We start from the raw sequence: 24,870 nt of genomic DNA, 5'->3' as shown, positions 1-24,870 counted from the left end.
GACTTATTTATTTTCATTTATTTACAATTTATTTTAACGTGGTTTATTTTCTCACGGTTTACACTTGGTTATAACTATTTATTATGTATTTTGTAAAAAAGCCTATGGTGAACATTGACATTAGGATGAGAAGCAATAACATAAAATAACAGTTCACCCAGCTACCCATTTTTTTATTATGATTGTATAGAATCCCTGATTACAAGAATTTAGATTTTACGATTTATACGAATAATATTCCAGTTCTCATAAAAATTCTCGAAGTACGGACTTCGTAGGTTTAAAAATCTTCCTTCGGCAAAAAGGATTCAATGATCGGTTGTTGGCTTTCAGCGTAGCAGTAAGGAAATTTACTGTAAAATACATCTCCCATAAATCTTCCCGTATCTCCGGAGGTCTTAATCAAATTTGCGGTGTCGAATACTGTAGCGCGAAGATTAATTTTTCGCGGGCAAAAAGAAATCAACTGTCAAATAGTCACTCCATCATCTCGGGGGGAGTGGGAGGCGCTCGCGCGCGCGCGCGAAGATCGTATCCTCGAGCTATCCGTGAATTTAACAAATTCCCTCGAAGAACCGTCGTGAAAGCATGGCGGTCTCGACGGCCGGCGAAGAACTACAAATACGCAGTCATTAATTATTCCGGCGGCTTGGACCAGTACGGCTACACACGATTGGCTCATTAATTTTCAGCGACGTACCATCGACTTTCTGTCACGAGGGGCCTTGCCACTCCGAAATCCCGATCCGCGTCGGACCGACGACCACAAATCAAAATCGCGACCGAACACGGCTAAATAATTTCAAAGTTTACGTCGCTCCGACTCGCCGTTCGATGTCAGCCTAACTTCCCCATCTGTTTTTGCCCGTTCCCTTTATCTTTTTCCCCCTCAATCTCGTTTTTTATATCGACAGAGCTCGGGAGAAACATATGCGACACCTAGAGTGATAACTAATATACTTATAATATTAATTAAAAACATAATTAAACAAGATAATTACATATAACATTGGCAGATTTATTACTGCCATGTATCGGAGTACACAGTATTCTTTTTATTATTATTACCACGCTTATATTAGCTTGCCGAGTTGTGTCGTTGTTGTTGTTGCATGCGTCAAAAATTTTGTAATCAAATTTTAAACCTCTTCCCATAGTCCAATCTTGCTGCAATTTTGTATACACACTTGCTTCCGATGACAATATAAGTAGAAAATAAAATATTTAAAAAGAACTTTTTAAAAACCACGCTTATATTAATATGCACTAAAAAGGAGAAAATAATTTTTTTCCTGGTTCTCTCCATAAAATACCGAATCCAGTTAAATTAATATGATATATTAATAAGATAATAATAAAAATAAGATTAATAATATTTTTCCCCAAAAATTTTAAGCAATTCAAAATTTCTTCTGTTATGAAATTAGAAAGTCGGAATAGATAGAAAAATTTAATATAAATTTAAATGAAACTATATGACATTAGTAACCATAAAAATAAAACCGTGGAGCGCTAAACTATATTGGCGTAATCTTCTTGGGCGCTCCAACGCTTTTATTTTTACAGTCATGATTTTATTTAAATTTACATTGAATTTTTCTATCTATTCCGACACTAATTTTATAAGAGAAGAAATTTTGAACAAATTGCTTGAAATTTTGGGAAGAAATATTATTAATCATTTAACCGGATTCGGTATTTTATGGAGAACCAGGAAAAAAATTATTTTCTGCTTTTTCGTGCATCTTAAATTCGTGCAACATAAACGTGGTTTTTAAAAAGTTTTCTTTATATATTTTTTATGTGAAAATATTATGTATCAAAGTTACAGCTATTTTACTGAATTCCTTCCAGAAAACAGTAAATATTCTATCTAAGAAAACGGGAACGTCGGCCGCGGCGGTGGAACTTTATGCAAAATGAGAATTGTTTGCAGCAACTGCAACAAACAAGGGCCAAGTAATAATTCCTTTCCTTCGTTAATAATGTGAAACTTTTAAAATCTTTCCATTGTTTTAAATTGTAACTACCCATTTTTTGTCATAAATGAATAAATCCGTAGTCTAGTTATAACTCAATACAATAGGCAACAAAGACGTTTTCTTACTTTCGTCCATTGCTCGTTAGACTGTGCGAATTATTCGGCAGCGAACGTGTGCAATAAGGCTTCGCCACGATGAATTAAACAACTGCACTGCAGCAATAAGTAAACTTTGCAGAATGTCTGAGGTCTGAATGCCTGCGCCGAGAGGGGTGGTGAACGATAAGGGTCGCGAGCATGAATCGAGGGTTGGAAAGTTCGACGCACGGCTGCCTAATGAAGCATTGACGTGTCCGGCAGAAAGCGTGTACCTGTCCGCGCGTAATTAACGTAACGGCCGTCTGGCTGGCGGCCACGCAAATCAGACGTACGAGGAGCGGCGTAATTAAGGCCTCTCCCAGGCCGCGCGAAGAACAATAACGGCTGCGCCCGCGCACGGAACACGCGTCGATGACCGATGACGAGTAATCGACCTCTGCGACGATGTCGGTCGCTGACGTTTTCTCAACCGTGAAGCTTCCCAATTATCTCTACCTTTGCGACCAGACTGCAGAACGTTCCTCAATGCGCCAGACATCGCGGTAGAATTACTCGAAATACAAGTTAAATTACTTATTCTTAATCATTAACGCTCGAACGATTACAAAGAGAACTCCTCGATCGCAAAGAATCACAAAAACGTAATTCCTTATTTTTTAAAAATATTATAAAATAGAATTTCAAGTCTCTAGCTCATCGGGAAGTTAGTTTAACATCAATTGCAAAATTTGTACCGAACAAACAGACAAACAGACAAACAGACAGACAAGAAAGCGAGCTAATAAAAACGTGGTAATTATTTATCTCCTGTTGTATGTCTTCAAGATTACTATTAAATTATTGATTTTGGATTAGCGAAGATATTATTGAAAATAAAATTTAAGGGATGAATTCTGTACCTTCATGTCACTAAATTAATTTTATTAAAAGACTCCTTCAACGTACCATTTTTTTCGGACATTTTTTAAAATTGTTTCTCCGAAAGCCACGAAGAAAAGTCAAGACGCAGATTTCGTTCTTGTGAATTGCAATAATTTCTTGAACAGTTTTAACGAATATCGCGTGAACTTCTACAATAGTTCGTTCCTTCGTTTTTCAGTGGCATGCCAAGTATCTCGGTCGAGAAATTCATTAAGAAGCGAGAGAAATTCTACAACACTGAGCTTTTTTTGCCGAGCACGAAAGCTGAAAGATCTATTGAATTTAAATGGTGTTAACGCGTTACGGTCTGTTAAGGTCAAATAAAAATTAAAATGTAAAACTGAAAAGACGACTTGAGAATCCTTTTTCTCTTAGCAATTAAGAAGAAAGAAGATTCTTAATTTCTTGTATAATATACTTATCTCTCCTACAACTTGCCGATCCATAAGTCCAGTCTAGAAGTGGAATTTTATCGCAAAATTATCTTCTGAAAATCTTGTAAAAAAATGTGTCCAATTACACATTCATACGTTCGTCACTAGATTCGAATTGTTTAACAACTCGTCCCTAGATAAATGCGACACACATCAAATAAAGATGGAAAGGACAAAAAAATCCTCTTCCGTCAATCTGTTTGGATTCTCCATCGCGATCCTTTGACTGCGATCCCTCTGCAGACCAGGAATTCCTCTCTGAAAAATGCATCCCTACTTCAGCATACATTGTACAGCCATGATCTCTCCCAGCACTGTTACCTTCCATTTTTCAAGCTGAGCAAAGCGACACGAGACCATCATTTTGAATCCGTAAAGAAGCATCAGAAGTCCGCGGCGTCGGGGACTTCAAACAGATTGAAGAAAGTACGCCGCTCTTCCAGTTGTCTTCGTGCCAGCGAAGATGAGGAAAGTGTAGTGCATCTGGCATCTGGGGAATCTCAGAAGGGAACGGAATTTCGCGTGCGTTTCACAGATGCAATTTTCGTTCGTTAATTTCCGCACGTTAGTTTCGTCTGTTCCACACGCTGTTAATTACATCCCATCCAACATTTTTATGAAGACAGAATGACAACCAATTGTTTCCAGTTTACTATGGACTTTAGATCATTCTTTGGGTACTAATTTTGGATTATTTTATTTCGAGCTTTTAGATCATTTAACTGGATTTTAATTTTTTGTCAGCTATTTTAAGCTATTTCCACACTTTAGTTTCGTCTGTTCCCGACGCTGTTAACACTAAACTTACCACCACCGGTCAAAATGACCGGTTCCAGAGTTTTTATTTTACAATTATTGAAATAATAAAAATGTTACCTGATGTTACCTGCAGCAACAGAACAGTATAACTTATTTCGAGAAAACTCTGTCCAAATTAACACGAAGGACAGATGAGTGTTAACATTTCTAATTTATCAGACGTACGCAAACATTCGCGAAATATAGTCAGCTCGGCGAGCATGTTAATTTCGAAGGGACATGGGCTGGGAATCCTTTCAATTTCCCGAGTTCGTTTCACTTTGCACCTGAAAAGTTATCGTATCCCTCGATATTTCTCGGTTCAGCGTAGGGATTCGACAAAATCTCGGAAGCCCGAGATTTCGTTCGAAATCGATTCGCCCTAGAACGGGGCGAGAGAGAGAGAAATAGAGACCAAGTGAGGTGGGGGTGGACGGGTTTTTGGGCAACGAGATCGCTGGGTTTCGTGGGTGTCCTCGGTTTCGTGGCGGCACACCGACCGAGAACGGTTCCCGAACTCGACGAGCCCCAATAATTCACAGGCAAATTCTATGGTGGCCCGAAAACACGAGCCGAACAAAGACCGCCTCTAGAACGGACAAAGGGGCCAGCAGGATTGACCTCGGCCAAAAGTTCCTCCTCCATTCCAACTCCCTCGCTTCGTCTCTGTCTCGAGATATACATATATATCGTGCGTTCTCCGTCTTTTCTTTATCTGTTCGGGACAAGTCCAGCGCGGCTCCTCGCGTTCTTCTCTCCACACGTAGCCAAGCAATTGCATCCCCCCTGTACTTCAGACCGCGCGATTAAATAAATGCGTTCAACGACGGCCTGTTTGGATTAAAGACCGGCCGACGCTCTTCCACTGAGACTAACGAGCCACTGAGGATCCATTTGCATGCGAAAAATATAGACGATGCTAGCAGGTTAGAGTAATCAGGTATCTAACTTTTCGGGACGGTTGAGGTCGGTTGATGCTGGAGGGATTAGCCGTGGAAAGGAGTTTCTTACGGGACTAACGAGAGAGAAGGACCCTTTGAAGGGCGCTCGGGACTCTAGTTGAATATTGCGAGTTAGGACAAAATTTTATGGAACGTTGCTGGCTGGTGCTCTCCCTTTGGAGATACTGATTCAATGGGATTGGACAATTCTCTTCTTCCTCTTCTGTATGAAGTAGATTGGAAGGATTAAGAGTGGGCAGTAAGACTAGTACCCTTGGTAGCTCGTGTTCACCTCGTGTAGATGCTAATTGGATAGAATCGTTCTACTGTCTTGCTAGCTGGTACCGATTTCTTGGAGGTACAGCTGATGTGGAGGACATTCAACTTGGAGGGGGTTGTACCAAAATTTTATGGAACGTTGATGGCTTGTGCTCGCCTTTTGGAGATACTAAATCAATGGGATTGGACAATTCTCTTCTTCTTCTTCTTTATGAAGTAGATTGGAAGGATTAAGAGTGGGCAGTAAGACTAGTACCCTTCGTAGCTCGTGTTCACCTCATCTAGATGCTGGTTCGATAGAATCGTTCTACTGTCTTGCTAGCTAGTACCTATTTCACGGAGGTAGGTGCAGGTCGTATGGAGGAAATTCAACTTGAACGAGGTTGTCGGATTTCGGCAATAAAAATCGAAGTCTGCATACACATCCATTACCGATGAAATCTCGAGGAACAGATCGCGGGACGGTGATTCGTAGACCGTAACACGTCCAGCGGCTAGCTCGTTCGCTGTCGTTGCGGATTACCGTAAAACGCTTCCACGAAAACGGACGCATGAAAAAGAGGAGACCCATAAAAGCAGAATCGCAATCTCCGCGGGGTAACTGACGGGGTTTGTAGGAGGTGGAGGAGAAGAAAAGAAGGGAAACAAGAGAGGAGATGGAAGAAACGAGAAAACGACGTTCGCGGGGGCGGAATATTAATTAAACGGCCCTTTTTAGCGGCCGAAACGAACGACGAAAAAGGAGAACCGAGACTCGCAGGAGCAAAGGAGTGGAATCCATAATTACCGCGAAGAGGATCCGGCGCGGGCTGTTACGCACGTATGGCTCCCTAAACTCACTTTGCCCGCACTTTACTGCCCGCCGCGGCGCGGCCTCGGTCTCGGCCGAGCATTAATTTGCATGCGGTTTAAAGTACACGGGCCCTCCCGCGGAAGCACGGCCGTTCCGCAGTTGCCGAACGAACGCGCGCGCCTTCAATAAATTCGCGGATCCTTGACAAAGCCAGCACCGTGAACGGACGACGAACCGTGCCGAACGAACCCGCAGATCGTTCCTCGTTGCTCAAAGCTTCCCTCTGTGAATTATTTCTGCTCCCGTGCCGTTTGTTGCCTCTGCACCACCCGACAAAGTAACTCGAAATGCAGACACGCGGCGTCTGCGACAGTTGCATGATAGATGACCTTTCGCTGTGTCTTCGAAACGATTAGAAACGAGTACGTGTTTCATGAAGTGGAGCTGTGGTTAGAAGTAAGAAGTAAGTCCACTTCTAAAGAACTCTGTCCCCTTCACGTACGGATTAATTAACCAATACTCCAAGTATTTGACAATGACATCAATTCACTATTAACAATAGTGTCAAGTGCCAACTTAACAATAGTGCCAACAAATTTCAACTTGTTTTATGTTTCCTAATTACTGTCGGCTGGTTCTTATAGAGTTTTCTGCGCTGTTTCATTCTAAACCTGTATAAACAATCGTAATGTATTAATATTGGATATCACTGTGTTCGGGAAAGTCTGCAGAATCTTTTGCTGTAAAGAACAATTCAATATCTTTTATAGTAACATCATAATATTTGTTTAAAATTGGAAAATATGATTTTTTTTCAATGTCACGTTTCTCAAAAACTGTGCGTCTAGGAGAAATAAAATCAATTGCAAAATTTGCCACCGAACAAACAGACAAACAAGAAAGCGAGCTAATAAAAACGTGGTAAAATTAAGGCCAGATTCGGAATCAGCACGAAAAACTCTGTAAGAACCTCCCAACAGTAATTGTGGAACAAATTTGGTGTTGAATAGTGTGATTTTATAACAGCCAGATCCATTTAGCTAGATCTTCACTTACCAATTTTATTTGACAGATTTTTGAACTTCTTTTACGAATTTATTTATTCCGACTACTTTTTACCAATTTATACGATTCTTATGGCAATACATACGTATTGGAGAAGTACAGTAAATGTTCGATCTGAGAAAACGCGAACTACACGGTCTAAGAAAATTTCTTATCCCCCCCACTTCGGATCTGCAGACGGTTCCAGATTTTTTCTTACATCAAGACTTGACCGTATACTAAAATATTTATCAAGAACACATTTATGTAGTTTGAATGATTGCAAAAGATCAAATTTTCCCAGTATTGCCACTGGTACCATATGCTGTTAATGTTAAACAACATTTAATTTGAATGTATGCAATGTTAGAGGAAACGCACGAGTATCCGAGACGTTTTTGTGCGTCAAGCGCGGTTATGACATAATGGGGCGCAGGCACAGTGTGCGATTCTCAGTGAACATTGATTGCGATCATTTCCTTTTATTCATAATCTCAAGAGGAGGATTCATTGTTTCATTGAGAGCCTCACTTTTAATGGCCAGAAGGAAACAATAGACTCTCCTCAAGGATTTCTTCGGCTCATTGGTCATGCGAATGGTATTCCATTGAAATTGATAAGCCTCTTTCGATACGGTTCCGACGACGTTAAGTATAGTTGATTCTTTCAAAGGGGATGTGAAAATATCAAAGATCTTTTCAATCAGTTTCAATTTCATAAATGTATTTCTATTATCGTTTGTATACATAGACATCATTTCAACATCGGCTACACTTTCGTCCATCAAAGGGCCCGAATGATTAGTATCAGAAAGCTGTGTGTGCTTTTAATAACTAAAAGGAACGTTGAACTCCCTTCGAAGGTCTTCCCTTTTCATTAATATCGGGACTACCTTTCAGTTCGACATAAACTCTTTTTCCATACTCTATCCTGCCGGCATCGACTGGACCGGTTCCACGCAGTCAATATTTTCAAGAGACAGGCTTTGCCAAGCTTAACGTCATATCACTGTGTACATTTTTAATACCGAAAGGAAACCGTTCTTCAAAAGATCTCCTGTTGCCTTTATAAGCGATTTCCATAAAAAAAGAATGGCATTTTACCGTTCAGTAGCTCTGGAAGAGAAACACACGCAAACAACTCTAACGAGCTGGCATCTATAATTTCATAGATCAGTTATTCTCGTGGATTTCAACGTCGTCGATGTTTTGTTGTAATAATTGCGTTATCTTCGTGTTGCATCGCGTAGCTCATAAAAGAAAACACATTCAAGTATGTACTGTGACATGATCTTCAAATGACCTTGAACGCCGAAAATGGAGGTGAAACTTAATTATTTCTGAGGCTTGGGTAGTCTGATGCTTCCCAGGAAAAAATCACGAACTACTCACGCCGTACACCTTTTCTTTTCATTAACCCTTTGCACTCGAACGGCGAGTCTGAGGCGCTACTAAAAATTGCCACTCCATTATTCAAAACAGTTTTAACATTATTAAATTTATCCGTATTCTATAAATTGTAAAAAGCTCAATTGTTATATAAGAAAAAAGGTTCAATCTGATGTGCACAATGTAAAAGAGATTACATGGAACAAAAATGATCTGGAACACAAATATCTTGATTTTGGAATTCAAATTGCTTCGAGTGCAAAGGGTTAAACTGTAAACCCCAATGAGGGGAATTATTAGCAACATGCACATTGCTATGCATGCTAACATTACAAGAAGAAAATTTTAAGCCTCTAGCTCATCGGGAAGTTAGTTTAAAATCAATTGCAAAATTTGCCACCGAACAAACAGACAGACAAACAAGAAAGCGAGCTATTAAAAACGTGGTAATAACTTAGAATCTGGGGCTGACACAGTAAGGTGGAACATTTACAAATTCAACTCTACAGGTGTAAACAGTGAGACTTAAGGAATTTATGGACATAAAGTAAAGGGCAAAGAGAGGGATCGCACAAAAAGGCATGTATTGTATAGGGTGAAAACTGCCGTACACCTTTAACAGTGTCATAAAAAAGCATCAACTGTGTTCACTCTATTTCTACAGATTTCTACAGATTTAAAGCCTGCATGGACCTTCATCTTCGGAATTCAAGACCATTTGAAGGTCCTGTGACAGAATATACTTGAATGTATTTTTCTATGAGCTAGAAAACGAATGGGCAGTCGAATCGAACAGACAGGAACGAGATAAATTGTCTTTAAGAATCCGACTTCTTGGAGGGTGCTTCAGTCTCGTTAAATTATTTTGCCATCTCCAATCGAGTAATTGAATCGAAAGGCTAACGAGGTTTTTCTGTGTATATATATATATATATATATATATATATATATATATATATATTTGTTTGTTTTCTGTCGCAGGTAGGCCAAGATGGACGTCGAAGCAGCTCTCCTGGAGAACTCTCCGACACTCTCGACGATCTCGTCGGACTGCACGGACGCGACGTACTCTGGTCCTGGGTCGCCTTACTCCCCGGAATCGCCGATCATCGTCACGTCCTCGTATAAAAAGGCGAGGGATGACGAGGTCACGCCCCGACCAACACCCAGGCACCCACCGCCGCCCAGGAAGCCCAACTTCCGGATACGACCGCCCTATCTGATGATCTGCATCAGCATCGTCGAGGTGAGCCTATTCAGCAAAAAATACCACCGACACCGGAATGACCGTTTACACACAGCGAACATTATTCATTAGCGTCGATATCACAGACGGGATCACATTCAATGTACAGGGTGTCCCATTTAAAGTGTCGCAAGCAATTCTTTCCGAAAATCGTTGCAAAAAATGTTTCAAATGAGACTTACTCTGTTTCGGAGGAGGAACAGTACTCTTGCGAAGAGTATCTTCGTACTCAATTAGGCTGAAAACATAAGTATTCGGCTTCTCGGAATGTAATACAGTAAATCCTCTATAGTCGCAAAAGCCTCTGGGAGGTTCGTTTGCAAAGTTCGTAGATGGACACTATTTTTTTGAGCTTCAAAGACCGAGCCGAACGTAGAGGACAGTGCGTGTAAAGAAAGACAGCGCGCGGCCGAAGCGACTGCGACTCTCCGCGTCTCTTTCTTTCCCATACGCTGTCCTACCTTGCGTCCGAAACTTTCATCGTCTATTAAACCACTAAATACAGTTGAAATTATATCGTGTTTGGTATTATTTTAACCAACAAAAACATCCTGTAAACAGGAGCCAAGTTCCTATGGCCTTAAAAAGTTGAGAGATCAAACAAAATACGGTCAAGTTCGTTAGCTTAGAAATACCTCTTGCAATACTGAAAAAAGCGTTTGTAAAAATTAGTTTTAAAGAACGCTGTTTAATTTTCAAAGAGTTACGTGGAGGGCTAAATTATTCAAAGTTGGCCGCTACCTAACACCATTTATGGCCATTGGTTTAAAAAGTAGCGGCCAAGTTTATTTCGTGTATTGAACAATTCGACGAAAAAATTGCTGCAACTTTAAATTCTGGTGCGAGAAATTCAAGTTCCGATGTGCGGAGTACCCTCGTTTAAAAGTTATACCACGAGCAAAGTTGCTCAATTCCGAGCGCGTTTGACAAGTTAGAACGCTGCCATATTGATTTCCAGACATAGGAGCTTATGATGTAGTAAGCGGATCCGCTAGAGCTGCGTTAGTTCTTGGATTCCTCGCGCTAGAATTTAAAGTTTCATCATTTGAAAATCTTTGTTCCCCTAAGTGAAAAGTTAACTCAATTGAACTCGAACTATGGTCTCAAGCGCATCGATTTTCACCTGAAGATTGCCAGTTATCCGCGGTTACTACATCCTATTGATCCGTCTTTGTTCGGCTCGGTTTGTGTTTATTCAATCCAGCTCTGCTCACGGTCAATGAAACTGTGGAGCGCTCTTTGCTCGCCGACGTGGTGGAGAGTCATCGAGTGCCGTCCCATAAAACAGTGCTTTTCACCGATCGGTGTGCATACCAGTCGAAGACAAGAGGGTCCGGAGCAAAGAGCCCAAAAGATTTCCCATTAGCCGAGCTAATACGTCGCTATTGCGGGGGTGGAGAGGTCGATGGGATCTCTCTCTCGATTATACGCACGAGTTCACGGAGCGAACATCGTGCCGGTATTTCGAGAAACTCGTGCTCCTCGAGGACCGAGAGCCGGCGAATAAAACACGCAGAAAAGGAAGAAACGATAAGAAAACAGAAGAAAGAGGAACCGGTGGGGGGTTCCCGGGGGTGGGACCAGGAGGGACGGAAGGGAGAAGAAGGATCGAGACATCCCAGGGCCTCGGGGCTTGTAGATCCTCCAGGCAGCTCGATAATAATTCCGGCGGAGGTTATTCGAGCGTTTCCGGTGCTTCGGGGGCGAGGGGGAGGAGGAGTCGACGAGCGTGTCGGATAGAAACCCGCGAAGTTAAAGCCACGAAGTTAAATGCACCCTTCTTTCCCGCGGTCTCGCGCAATAAAACAGAAGTTAACACCGGCGAGGAGTTAATGAAACGACGAGATTCAACCGGGGGTGAAAGCCCCACCCCCGCCGCGCCGCGGCGTTAGAACGACGCCGGAGACCCAGAGAGGGAAACGAAGGATCGTTACCGTCACCGCGATATCAAATTCTGGTTGGCTCGCGAAGGACTGACTCGACCGAAATTGTTAATCGGTCCCGAGACTATTCCCTTCGAGTAATTTTACCACAATTCCCGCCATCCAATCGAGAGATTGCGCTTTTTTCTCAGCGTTAATATAAACACCTCACGCTGGAAGCACTTGGCAGCTATTTTCCCAAAGCCGTTTCCGAAAAACACCGTTTGCGGTGCCAAACGTACAGTAACGAGCATAACTGTTTCAAACACACTTTAAATCAGAGTTTTTTTATGATTGGACCAAACGATTTCAATTTCTCCGTAAGACTAGAAGAATTAGTATAGTAAATCGCCGGCTAAATGTAATAACTAGGTAACTTGAAAGTTGGACATTTTAAGTTATCTACTTCGTATTAAAGAAGAAATCAAGTAGAATTTAATATAAAAACTTGGTAACCTATCAAAGTAATCTACGACATCTAGTGAGCAGTGTTCAAAGTAGATAAAAAATAAATACAGATTTCTATTTATGTTAGGGTGGATTTATAGTGGAGCTGCGAGCATCGATGATAGCGGCGCGGTGAAAAGAAACCAAAATTCGTGACAACATTTCGACACATACTAATGAAAAAGTACATGTGTATTTTCTTTGTTTTTCTTTCTTTTCACCGCAGCGCTCACCTCGCTGCTCCACTATAAACCCACCCTTATAAATGGGCAAATCGACTTTAAAAAAATTTTTTTTTAATCCAAAAAGATGTTTTTTCATGTATTGTTCCACTTAAAATAAAGAAATATAACCAGATATTGGCATTATGTTTAATATAACGGTGTCTCTCCCTACCATAATCTTAAAACCTTAAAATACTGTTTCATCAATTTCTCTAAACTAAGGAATTGTAAGTTACCTAGTTATTACATTCAGCCGACGAAATGAAGTCTAATAAATATTAGGGGCACAAATCAGTTCGGTGCCTTTTGAGCATGCTTTTGATCTTTATTTATAAAAAAAAAAGGAATACACAAACGAGAAGGATTTTCATTCAATAATTGCTGTAATTCCTTGCCCTGCGCTTTTTCCGGCATTCCACTGCGTTCTCCATCACTGAGGTTAAAATTTCCACTACCAAACCTTTGGAACCACTTTTTGCATGTTTCATAGGTTACAGCATTTTCACCTAACGCGGAACAAATTATTTTCGTATTCTCAGCAGCATTTTTCTTTGACTCAAATGCAAAAAATATATTAAAAAAACTTTTTAAAAACCACGCTTATATTAAAATGCACTAAAAAGGAGAAAATAATTTTTTGAATTATATTGAAGTAATATATTGAAGTAATCTTCGTGGGCGCTCCACGCTTTTATTTATAGTCACTAGTGTCTAAAAAAATTATTTTCTCCTTTTCAGTGCATTTTAATATAAGCATGGTTTTTAACCAATTAGCGTAAATTTATGTAGTGCGTTTAGTAGGGTAAGGTTGACGCTTTAAAACACCAAAGCGGAGGGAGAAAATTTTAATTTCAAACGCAATCACGATTGAATATATGTAAAGGCACCGAACTTATTTGTACACTAATAAATTGAAAAAATGCACTTGGTCGGAATTGTGATAAACAAGCGTCAAAATTGATTTTTACAAGTTTTTTAGCTGGGCCAATAACAAAAGCTTAAAATATGTGTTTTGTGAACTCGTATGAATTATATACGTTCTGAAAACTTCATTGAATCAATTGGTTTACAAATTATAAACGATCGAAAGTGGTAAAAGGGCCGAAAATCATGAAATATTGCAATGTTTACAACTTTTGATCGTTTATAATTCGTAAACCAATTAACCAATTTCAATGTAATTTTCAGAACGTATACATAAAATTCATACAGGTTTACACAACACATCTTTTAAATTTTCGTTATTGGCCCAGCGAAAAAAGTTGTAAAAATTAATTTTTACTATTGTTTATCACAGTTCCGATCAAATGCACTTTTTCAACTTATTTATCAGACGTCATTTACTATACTAATTCTTCTAGCCTTACAGAGAAATTGAAGACGTTTGGTCCATTCATAAAAAAGTTATTCTAATTTAAAGTGTGTGGAAACAGTTATGCTCCTTACTGCATCTCTGCAAGATTTTATACACATTTTTAAAAAACCTATTTTCAATCCTTGTGAACTGTTGTTCATTTAGAAGAAAGTACATAACTCGTATTGCCTTACAAACATAGTAACATTGCGTTCACTTAGATTTTCCACTACTCTTAAAGAGTCCAGGCTTATTGTACTATATTTATTATTAACCCACCGAAATAATATATTGTATTATAGAAATAAATACCTTTTTCTACCTTAAGAGGCTTGCAATTTATCAGAGATCCACGAAATTAAATTTTTACTATTCAAAAATACTTAGCTAATGAAACATCTTTACAATGTTACAATCAATCTAAAATCTCTGGGTTCTGTGAGACCCCATCTAACTAACGCCGGGTTAAATTATCATTTTCGAGAAAGGAAAATACGGTTGGATATTTTTTGGATCTATATAAAAATAAATTTTGTTTAATGGAATCCCACAAGAAGATCGTACACACGATCCACAACGGTATGAAATTTTTCGAGTTCCGGACGAGAGAGTTCAGCCGAACGTCCGATTCATTTCGAACTTTGCTGCGAAACCCGGCCCGGCTAAAAACGCGAGCAATCAGAGCCGATTCTCGCAGGCGGCAGGAAACTTTCCGGTGATTTATTAGCGAGCCCTCTAACGAGCCATATTTACGGTGCCGCTTCTCTACTTTTGATTTATCACGTTCGTTATCCTATCTCTCGCGATATTACGGAAGAACCTCGGGCCGATTATTACGCGGACGAGAGCTCGACTTTTCGGCGAGAGGGACCGCGTAACCGGATATCGCCGTTTCCGCTATCTCAGCGTTTCATTAACCCTACCCCCTCTCTTCCTCTCTTCTCTCGCTCACCACCCGGAAGCATTATCGTTCGTTTCATCGCACGAAACTGAACGACCGGCGTACAATCGACGATTAGCTTCTCCCGTCTCTCGTCGATCGTGAACAATGAAAATGGAAAACTCGCAGGACCCTGTCCGGAAAACGTGTTTCCCTTGATTCCATGAGAAAGTAGTTTTCCCTCTGGTATACCATAATTCCACAAAGTCGACAATTTATCAGCTCCGGGGTTAGGGTAATTGAAACCGAAATATTATACAGAGAGTTGGCTTTTCGATACTAACTCGAGTATGCGACTATTCGGATATGCTACTGAAAGTTTAATGGCTTCATCTACGCGGAACAAATTAGAAAATTCATATTGTAGCGGGCAACTGCGGAAATGAATATGAATTGTAATTAATATTTCGCGGCTAATCAGATTCGCGGTGGACCCCGAAAAAATTAAATTTCAGGAAAGAAGATTGCGGAGTGATTTGGACGAATGTGAAACAATTTTTGATAATTTAAAAAATTTAGATATTGTTTAGACATATTCACATTTTCTGTAAAGACAGTACACGTGGAAGCATTGGTTTAAATATTGAACATTACCGATCAATCTTCAATTAAAATTCAGTTTGTCAGTAGTCTTTACAAAGCGGTTTGATAATTATTTCAAGAGTTACGTCAAAATGAAGTCATTTTTTTAAAGGTATTTTATAGGTCGACTTTATCAATGTTGTAAAGGGAGTTTCGATATATGACGAATTAAGAGAGTTATTACATTTTAAATGGAAGAATCCAGCTAGCTAACTATCCGACTCGAAACGTTAAACGCGTTCTTTTTCCGAAAACTACTTTTCCTCTTTAAATGGAAACTCGCGCTCTACCCTCAACTAATTAACTTCGAATTTCGCATGCGGGTTCCTAATGAGATTACGCGTCTGTTACCGGAGCCTTTGTTTTAATCTGATTCACCATATTTTTAGTTGTACAAAAAGAGGGTGGATCTTTTCTACTAAAAGCATAACTCTTTCTTTGACATGAGCCATCTTTTTGTTCTTTAAACGTTAGAAAATTCGTGGCTGATGGGCAGCTATTAACATAGTTAACAAAAGGATTAATTATATTTTTTATTAATATCCACTTTAAAGGAAACAGATGTTGAACCTTTTCATACATCTAAAAAATGGGTTTTTGCGTCCTCTTGTCCTCTAACACTTTGATACAATTATTATTTATTTATTGCTTTAAACAATATAAGGTTTATATAGCATACACATAACACAGCATAAATACAGAGCACTAAAAGGGCAACAATTCAATCCGAAAACTACAGAGAGTATAAATTTTTCTCCCGACAACCATCGATCGGAAGTTGAGTATCGGACAAACGATTTCCAGGATGAATTCGATCATCCTGTGATAGTTAAGAGTGGTCCTTCTTGCGATTAGAAGAATAGGACCTCGAAATCAGCGACGTTTGATCTCACGGGATCGCGAACTACCCGCCGGGTCACTACCCCCGAAAGATCATAATTGCTTTGAAGTTTCCGGCGATCGTTACGGGCCGGCCGCAGCAGCGAAGAATGCGTCCAATCTCGAATGGGTGAACTTAAAATTGCGGGAAAATGTAACGGGGATAGTAAAACGACAATGAACGTTCCCAGGGCTAATGAAACGTCGAGATACGCCTGAGAGCACGGAACTCGCATCCGTGTATAGCCGTTGGAACCTCGATCCTTCCATCCCTTGGTAATCATCGCTCAGCGTCGTGCATCTTATCTCATTTAATCGAAACAATTTCACCACCACCCCCCCCCCGGATTAAAAAGTCCCTAGGGATAGCATTGCGAAGGTCATCTCCAAGCAATCCTTTCAGCAAGAAATTCTGGGTTCTGCAATTTTAACATTAGAAGTATACCGAATGGGTCAAAATGACTGATTCCAGATTTGTTCTTTCAGAAATATTAAAACTATAAATATGTTTTTCTGAGAAATTTTTTTAGTGAACTTCTTTACTGAAGGACATATTTAAACAAAACTCGCACGAAATCTACATAAATGCAATTTTGTCATTAATGAGATTTAATGTAATATAATTATTAGGCCACGCGCGCGTCTAATAAAATGAAGCGTCTGATCACAGAGAGAAAGCTTATTCTACTTAGGTTGTCGACGGAGAAGAATCCTCGAATACGCGTGTTCGATGAAGCCGCGGCTGCCGCTGCGAAAAAAAGGTCGTTCGATAACGACAGCTGTCCCCCGCTGACAATTATTTGCCTTGACGACAATCGTCATCCGGCTGGAAAAAATTGATGCCTCGTCGATGTTTTGATATCCGCCCCGTCAGGCGTTCGATTGAGGGATGATGGTGGAACACAATAAAAATTTATTTCCGGTTGCTCTGGGAATTACGTGAGAACTCGAAATTAAAACAGCATTGTTTCTTTACATTTCGCAAAACGACAACTGTGTACAGGAAAATGTTACAAAAATTAATCGATCCTTTACCGAGTACATTAATCGTTTTCCATCTTGTCAACATTATTACAATATTACCAAACCGTGTGTACGTTACTGAACAAATTAATCAACAGATACATTTAACTTCATAGGTTCTATCATTTCGCGCAACAGTTTCCAATCTGGGAGGCGCCAAAATTTTTGTAATAAAAAATTAATTAGTAGGTTTCAGTTTTGTTTTTGTAATAAAAGATGAAAAAAAAAGATAGGGAGGCATGGAAATTTCTTTTTCGGGAAAACGTAGTAAAACATAAAAAAAAATGTTGTGGAAATATTAAATAATTATTACTATAAATTTGATAAATTACTATAATAGCCGGATAAGCATGCTCCGATTTTCCTGATTCCTGTCTTGAAACATCATTTTATGTCTAAAAACACATTGAGTAAAATTTCAAATGTCTACCCCTACCGATAGGGGTGATATTGAGGTAAATTCCCCCGCACTTAAATGCAATTTGCTCTAAAACGAGAAAAGACATCGACATGGAATAAACGGCAAACAAAAGATATACATACACTCTATATTTCAGATTTTTTTCAGAATTTTCTGCTAATTATTTATAGTTGAAAATAATTAATTAATTGTTTGGCAATTTTTTTAACTATCTTCCCCTAGGTTGACACCTACCAAAAAATTCTAAAATATTGCTATAATGCTAACCCTATTTTGTGTAAAAATCTCAGAAGTGCCAAATAAAAAAGTTTTAAAAAGTGCCATTTTTATATTTTTGAACGCAACCTTATAAATTTTAATTTTTAGAAAATATTTTTTGCACATCTTACAGTAAACCAATGCTACAGTACACCAGGTCATTTGTTATAATTATAAAAAGGTTATTCTGTTTTAAAGGGTGTACGCGGAGACTTATTTTACCGAGTGTAGTTCACCTAAGAGCTAATAAAATGCTAAAGTAAAATAAGGAGCGAGCAGTTAATCAAGGGACTGATCCGGACACTAGCTGCCGTCCGCGCGTTAACACGTGAAACTCTTGCCAAAATATGATTGATTACGATTGTGGGTGGGATGGGGGGAGGATACAGGTGCGATCTAAATATCAGGATAGTCACGGGTGATCGATCGCGCGAATAAATCAAAGATCAATGGGAGGAAGAATCAGGCCAGTGCTTCTGTTCGCGGTACGATGTGAAAGGGGACGAGTGAAACAAAAGCGGTCGAGGGTGAGTTCAGAGGGGCGGGAAAGGGGGTTTTAGGTGTGGGACGGGGGAGTGAACCGCGCGAGTGCAATATGAAAATTCTTTATTGCCGGCGGTGGCCTGAATTTTCGAGGGTACCGACGTTTTCCAAGATGGCAAACATAAAAGCGCATTAAGCACGGGCGAGACTGAAACCTCGCTATGGTCGTAAAAGCCGTGACGTAAAAATGGATAGCCACGAGAAGCCGCCCCCGCGGCCCAAAAGTGCCCGTAGCCGACGGATGATTTACCGGGGAAAATGTCGGCGGCCGGGGGCGCGAACATCGCGGCCATCGTAAAAAGAGGGTATCAGAAAAAGATTGCTCCGAAAGATACGGGAATTCGCATGGTTTCTGGCCACCCACCCCCATCATGCCACTCCCGTTCCCGCATAGAGCTGTCTACACGCGCTATAATCATCGTTCTTAACCCCTTTTGCCATACTTTGACGAGCCGGACTCGTGATGCAGGTTTTCAACAAAGTGTATTTAAAATTTGATTGGTTTGTAAGCAATATTTAGGCATTAAAATATATGTAGCCATACAAAAAATATACATTTTCTTTTTCAAAGACGTTCTAATCGCTGTAACTGTAACCGTGTGACCGTGATTCGTAATTCTTGGTCACGTTAGAAATATCGGACGCTCAAACCCTACGCTACGATTTATTAGAATTCGGAAAATAATTTCTAAACTTGTTCCAAGTAGCAAAATCATTGTACAGTAAAGTCTTGATCTAAGAAAAACTGCGGGTCCACGCTGTTTCTTAAATCGTATAGAACTGAAGAACATACGCGTGGAAAACCACGGGCGGCAGAAGTGAAACTTCTTGCAGTCTAGCAATGTTTAGAAGTAAATTAAGATTGGAAATGGTAAATAATCCTAATGAAGCGACAACAAGATCACGAACAACTCTCGGTACAGTATTTGCAAGACATTTAGACAGAATTGAATCAAAAACATTTATATCCTTTTTTAGCTATCACAAGCCAATTGTTTCAATGATAGGATCATAGAAAATCATAGAAAAAAATAATGAACGATCAAAATTTGCGACGCAAAGAAGGAGAACATATGGGAAAGAAAGAGACATAGTTCATAGCATTTCCCATACCACTTCTCGAAAATTTGTTAATAACTAACAATTTAAGCATCGAACCTGCATAAAATTGAAATGTGAATGTAGCCAAGGCTTCATTTTACATTCTACAATCTTAAAAGTTCACCAATGAAGTCTTTAAAGTTAGTAAATTAATTATGAAAATGTTACTTGTCAAACTATTCGAGGTTATTCGCGAAATTTCGTCACTTCCGTAACGCTAGAAAATTGTAGCCCCCTCAGCAAAGAAGTTTCACTTCAAAAAATGTAAACAGGGTGAATCCCGAAGGGTGATCACAGCACAGATTACTCTGTTGCTAGCGGTTCGATCGGACATTCTTTTAGCTAATGTAATAATAAAGTTTCAACCCTTGTAATGTAATGTAATAAAGTGTCAACCCTCTTTCCAAGAGTTATCAAGGTCACCTCCAGTTTTTTTGTAGGTAAACTTACAAATCTTTTACACCCATCAGTTATAAAAAGTATTTCTTCTTCATCTAAAGAAAAGAAATATTAACAAAATATCATTTACCCTAATTGAATCGATGCTCAAAATGGTGTCCACTAGCAGCTTTTTACATCTCTTTAGATTCAGAAACAAATATTTGTTACGAAGCTTCGTGACTCAGCCTGCATTATATTTTTAAAGCGACATTTTATTTATCAAGACACTCTATTGCAACGAATTCGTTCATGTGAATAAAACGTGTTAAAACAATCGTGAAGCAGCGAACAAGATACGCGAAAGGAACTCGTATAAATGCGGAGTGGGTAAAAAATATTGCCTCGTAACAAAAGAGCCAGGTGTATTTTTATCAACTATTTACTCGTATCTTACGACGCATCGTTAAAAAATTTGCCTGGATGCGTGGAAACGCAAGAGAAGAGGATCGCGCGTGTAACATTCCCTTCGGCCGCCATCTAAAACCTTTTAAAAACCACTAGAGGAGTCGAGAACGCATTAGCGGGGGCCGCAAGTCTCCACTTTCAATTACGGAACTCGCGATGAACAATTTAACTCGATCCACGGCGAAAATTTGATATCTGTAACAGGATTTTATCATCGATCAATTACGCCGGGAAAATTCGATACTCGCTCTGCCAACTAACCGTGGCTGGTGCTTCCGGTTTAATTGGCCCGATCAGACTTCGTGAATATCGATCCCGATAATTTCACCGTGTAACGGGGCAGGTCAAGAATTAATGTAACCGATAATACTTGCTGTGTTTCTTCCGAACGGTTCCCAGCGATTGCAACCGTTCCACGCGATTGGTCGATTAGAATCGCGCTTGGGAAACGTTCCGACGTCGATTTTGAACTGCGAACGACAAAGCGGTATTTATGCATTTATGGCAAAAATGGATAAACACAATTTAAAACAGTGGACATATTAAAAAGATTTAAAGACATCAGTGTATTGGTTTCAGCTTAACCAGATAGTTAAAAGAAGAAATAAATTTTTATTTCGCTCCTCTGTCTTGCAATCGATGCAGACATTTTTTATTTTGCATAAAGATCCGCAGTCTATTTATAAGTAAAGTAATTTCAAAGTGCTATTAAAAGTTAACCCTTCGCACTCGGAGCTGTTTTAACTCGACAATGAAACATTTCTTCCGACCTAGATTATTTCCATTCAAGATATGAAATTGGTATAATACCTCATACAATACCTAAGTGTTTAGTAATTGATTAGATACCGACATATTTAATAATGTAAACAATATTTTGAATAATGGTACAGCAATTTTTAGTGGCGCCTCACAGTCACCATTCGAGTGCTAAGGGTTAAAAGTCTTTAAAAGTGCTAAAATCTGTTTGTTCGACGCCAGAGTTGGGCAGAATTACAATTGAATTACTCCAGAATTATAATTACAAGGTAATTGAATTACATTGTAATTCAGTTATATTGTAATTTATAATTCAGATCTTCATTCAATTAAATTACAATGTAATTCGTAATTGCAATGGAGTACAATTATAAAATATAATTCAATTATATTGTAATTTATAATTCAGATTCATTGCATTTCAATTATATTGTATTTCAATTATACATTGTATTTAAATTATATTGTATTTCAATTACACATCTGATTAAAATACTTAGTAATTGAATTACAATGTAATTGAATTAGCACAACTCTGTTCGACGCTTTACTTAATATTTAGACAGCGGATTTTACGCATTCATGACAAAAATTTGTAGCTGTAATTTAAAACAGTAAAGATATTGGACGAATTTAAAAATACTATTACATTGTTTTCAGTCTACTATACATATTAACCCCTTGCCGTGTTTTAGCGAGACACACTCGTGACGAACATTTTAAACAGTCTAGCAAATATGAATGTCACGCCTTTCTTTTTAAATGAAATAAAATTTGGTCCGTTTGTAATTAAATTTAAGCATTAACTCTTCGACGACATTTTTAGGTATAAAGGCGTTTTTATCAGTGTGACTATAAAGAAAATGTAACGGAAAGGGGCTAAGAGAAAGAAATGAAATTTCTGTTTCACTTCAGATTGTTACAGTTCAGGTAGAAAATTTTAATTTTGCATAAAGATCCGCTGCCTATTAACGCTAAACCTACCGGTCATTAAAAGTGGCTAGTATGTGTTGTCCTCTAAAAATAACGAGATCGAATCTATTTACATTTTGTACCATTTTATAATATACACTTGAATAAAGAAATCCATTAAATCGATTCTCATGAAAGCATCTATATAATTTCAGTAATTGTAAAATAAAAATTCTGAAACCGGTCATTTGACCGACATTGGTAGGTTTAGTGTTAATGTATGTACAATCCCGATGTAATCAATATTTCAACACTCGTCCCCAAAAGCTTAATTATTCGTTTGATAGATTGAAAGTCCATGAACATATAGGTACTGTTTAGCCGCGGAACTGTGGGTTCGCGACTGTTCCGGATCACTGCCCGCCAAGTTAATCTTGGGCAGCTAGTTCAAATGATAGAATGATCGCAAAAGACAATAATTGATTCGCTTGACTTGATATCGCATGAATACGTTAATGGAAGCGTTTCGTCCCGGACCTGCTAGTGGACTCGTCAGTAAGGCTGATCTAGCAGGCCCTGCCTTATACGCGCGCAGATGATAATATGAGGATTCGCGTTTGTAATTGAACGCACGCGAGGGATCTCGATTGATTTGATCCGGTTCGCGAGGGATTTCGACCGACGCGATCCCGGTTTGTCGGATGTCCTGATCACTGGACGACGAACTACCGTGATGCTAACTTTGCACATATTATAAACGATTGACAAGACAACGGCTCGTGCGTTGTACTTGTCTACCCGAGGACTGGAGAATGTCACGGCGTTAGAGCGTAAAACTCAACTGAGCGATTTCGTCTTCCAGTCCTGGCGCGATGCTCGTTGGATTCTCGAATATGAAATAAGATGCACTGATTGGTTCCTGCAGAAAGTTGCATTTCCCAATCAGTACACACTTTGACTCCTAGGACCTCCTTCCCGTAGCTCAGAATGAGGCCCTAGGAAGGAGGAGTGGGGCGAGATCTTACTCGGTCGACGACACGACGGTTCCAGGTAATTCGAGACCCTGCGTAACGGTCGCGGACGGTCCTTCGGAGGGACAAAATTTATGACACCGTGTAATTTCGAGGGTGTAGAAAAAACTGAACGTTAAACAGATGCCTTGACTGGTCGCCGAATGACCCTAGTTGTTTAATCCTTGAGGAGGATATTTAGGCACGTTCGCATCATAAATCGAATCCGAAGGAAACCTACGAATTCTATTCCGGTACGACGGAACAGGTACATTAATAAATAACTATTATTATTTTTTGGAATACTTTGAATATTACGTCGCAAAGAGAAAATGTTTCTCACGCGAACGAACGAATCGCACGCGTCTTTTCTCACTGCGGTCGTCGTCATTCATATTAACGATCCGGTGGGCTCGTTTCAAGGCCAACAATGGTGTCGCGCGGGTTTATTCGACGTTTAAATACGCGGTCGTGATTAATTACCATTCCATCGGCCGGACTCCGGGATAGAATTAATTATTCGACGAATAACACGCGCGCGATGGTCCGCGTGTCCATGTTTTTGCTCTTCCGATCGTGTGACGAATACCGGGGGCCCGATTCGATTCTGATCACCGAATTTTAATGGGGAATGACTGTCGAAAATCCCGCGCCGCGTAAATAATTGTCTATTCGGTAATTCCATTCCCCGATCAAATAGCGCGCGCGTGGATTTTTCGTGTCCCGCTAGCGACGTTCAATCGCGGACCAAATTGCGCGTTCGACGAGAAGGGATTGTCTGATATTCTGCGATATTTCGATCGATGAAGGGTTATCGTTCGTTCCTAATTGCCCGCTCGACGATTTTTTATTGCGCGATTGTTCGACGAACTATTCCTCTGATGACCCGTGTAACGGATGAAACGTCGACAGAGAAATGAAATTATTGTTTCACTCATTTTATTTGTCGGCCAGATTTCAGTGCTCGATTGAACTTGTCAAACATCAGCGTTAGAAATATATATTTTTGATCGAATGCGATCTACTCTTAATCTAACAGTGTTCATTAAGTCGCCCCTAGACAGAGTTGGGCATTAATCGGTTAAAATTTGAATCATGATTGATTGATTAATGTGTACGATTAAGAAATCATCGAAAAACCGACGATTGGATCAATCGATTGATGAAGTTAATCGTCAATCGTTGATTAAAAGAAGAAATCATCGAAAAATCGACGATTGATTCAATCGATTGATGAAGTTAATCGTCAATTTTATTTTAATATTTTAGTAAACGTATCCACGATCACCCGGTTAGAGTTGTTCGAAGAATGGTTCAAATTGAAGAATTTGAAACGAAAGGATTGCGTTAGTGGATCACTAGAGGCTATTTTTACCGGAAGGAATGTGGGTGGACACAATATTGAAGGGATCTTAGAGAACTTTATCAAAAGTATTGAGAAACGTTGGAAAATAGGCAATAATTATAAAGATATAATAGATTTCTGTTAAAAAATAAGACTTGGTTAGAATCGACCATAGTGTTTCCCTTTAATGAGATTGGCGTTCACGAACTTGAACCCGCAAGAGTTGGAAGGCCATTAAAAAATTTTAATGAATGTAGTATTAGATTAATAAACAAGTAGTCGGTATTGTAAATTATGTTTTATTTACTTTACTCAAGTATTTAAAAGTAATTTTTACACAAAATGTCATTTTTTTCCTCGCACAATAATTAATTCGCACT

General features: G+C 39.3%; 1 protein-coding gene and 1 long non-coding RNA gene across 5 annotated transcripts in view; both read left to right on the top strand.

Annotated features, from left to right (window-relative positions):
* Rho-6 (serine protease rhomboid 6) overlaps positions 1-24,870 on the top strand; it is a 233,046-nt gene that overhangs the window by 200,052 nt on the left and 8,124 nt on the right. For all 4 annotated transcript variants that reach the window (XM_076431072.1, XM_076431087.1, XM_076431081.1 and 1 more), the window contains one exon: positions 9,660-9,924. In XM_076431072.1, the coding sequence (XP_076287187.1) occupies positions 9,670-9,924 (255 nt within the window). In that variant the 5' untranslated portion in view covers positions 9,660-9,669. The remainder of the gene's footprint in view (positions 1-9,659; positions 9,925-24,870) is intronic.
* Positions 9,931-23,457, top strand: LOC143212388 (uncharacterized). Its single transcript, XR_013009686.1, has 2 exons — positions 9,931-22,505; positions 23,414-23,457. It is a non-coding gene; the product is annotated as an uncharacterized LOC143212388 (long non-coding RNA).

Source organism: Lasioglossum baleicum, chromosome 1, assembly GCF_051020765.1.
Source record: "Lasioglossum baleicum chromosome 1, iyLasBale1, whole genome shotgun sequence".
NCBI lineage: Eukaryota > Metazoa > Arthropoda > Insecta > Hymenoptera > Halictidae > Lasioglossum > Lasioglossum baleicum.
Note: the sequence above shows the minus strand (reverse complement) of the source record. Positions and strands in the feature narration are given on the sequence as shown.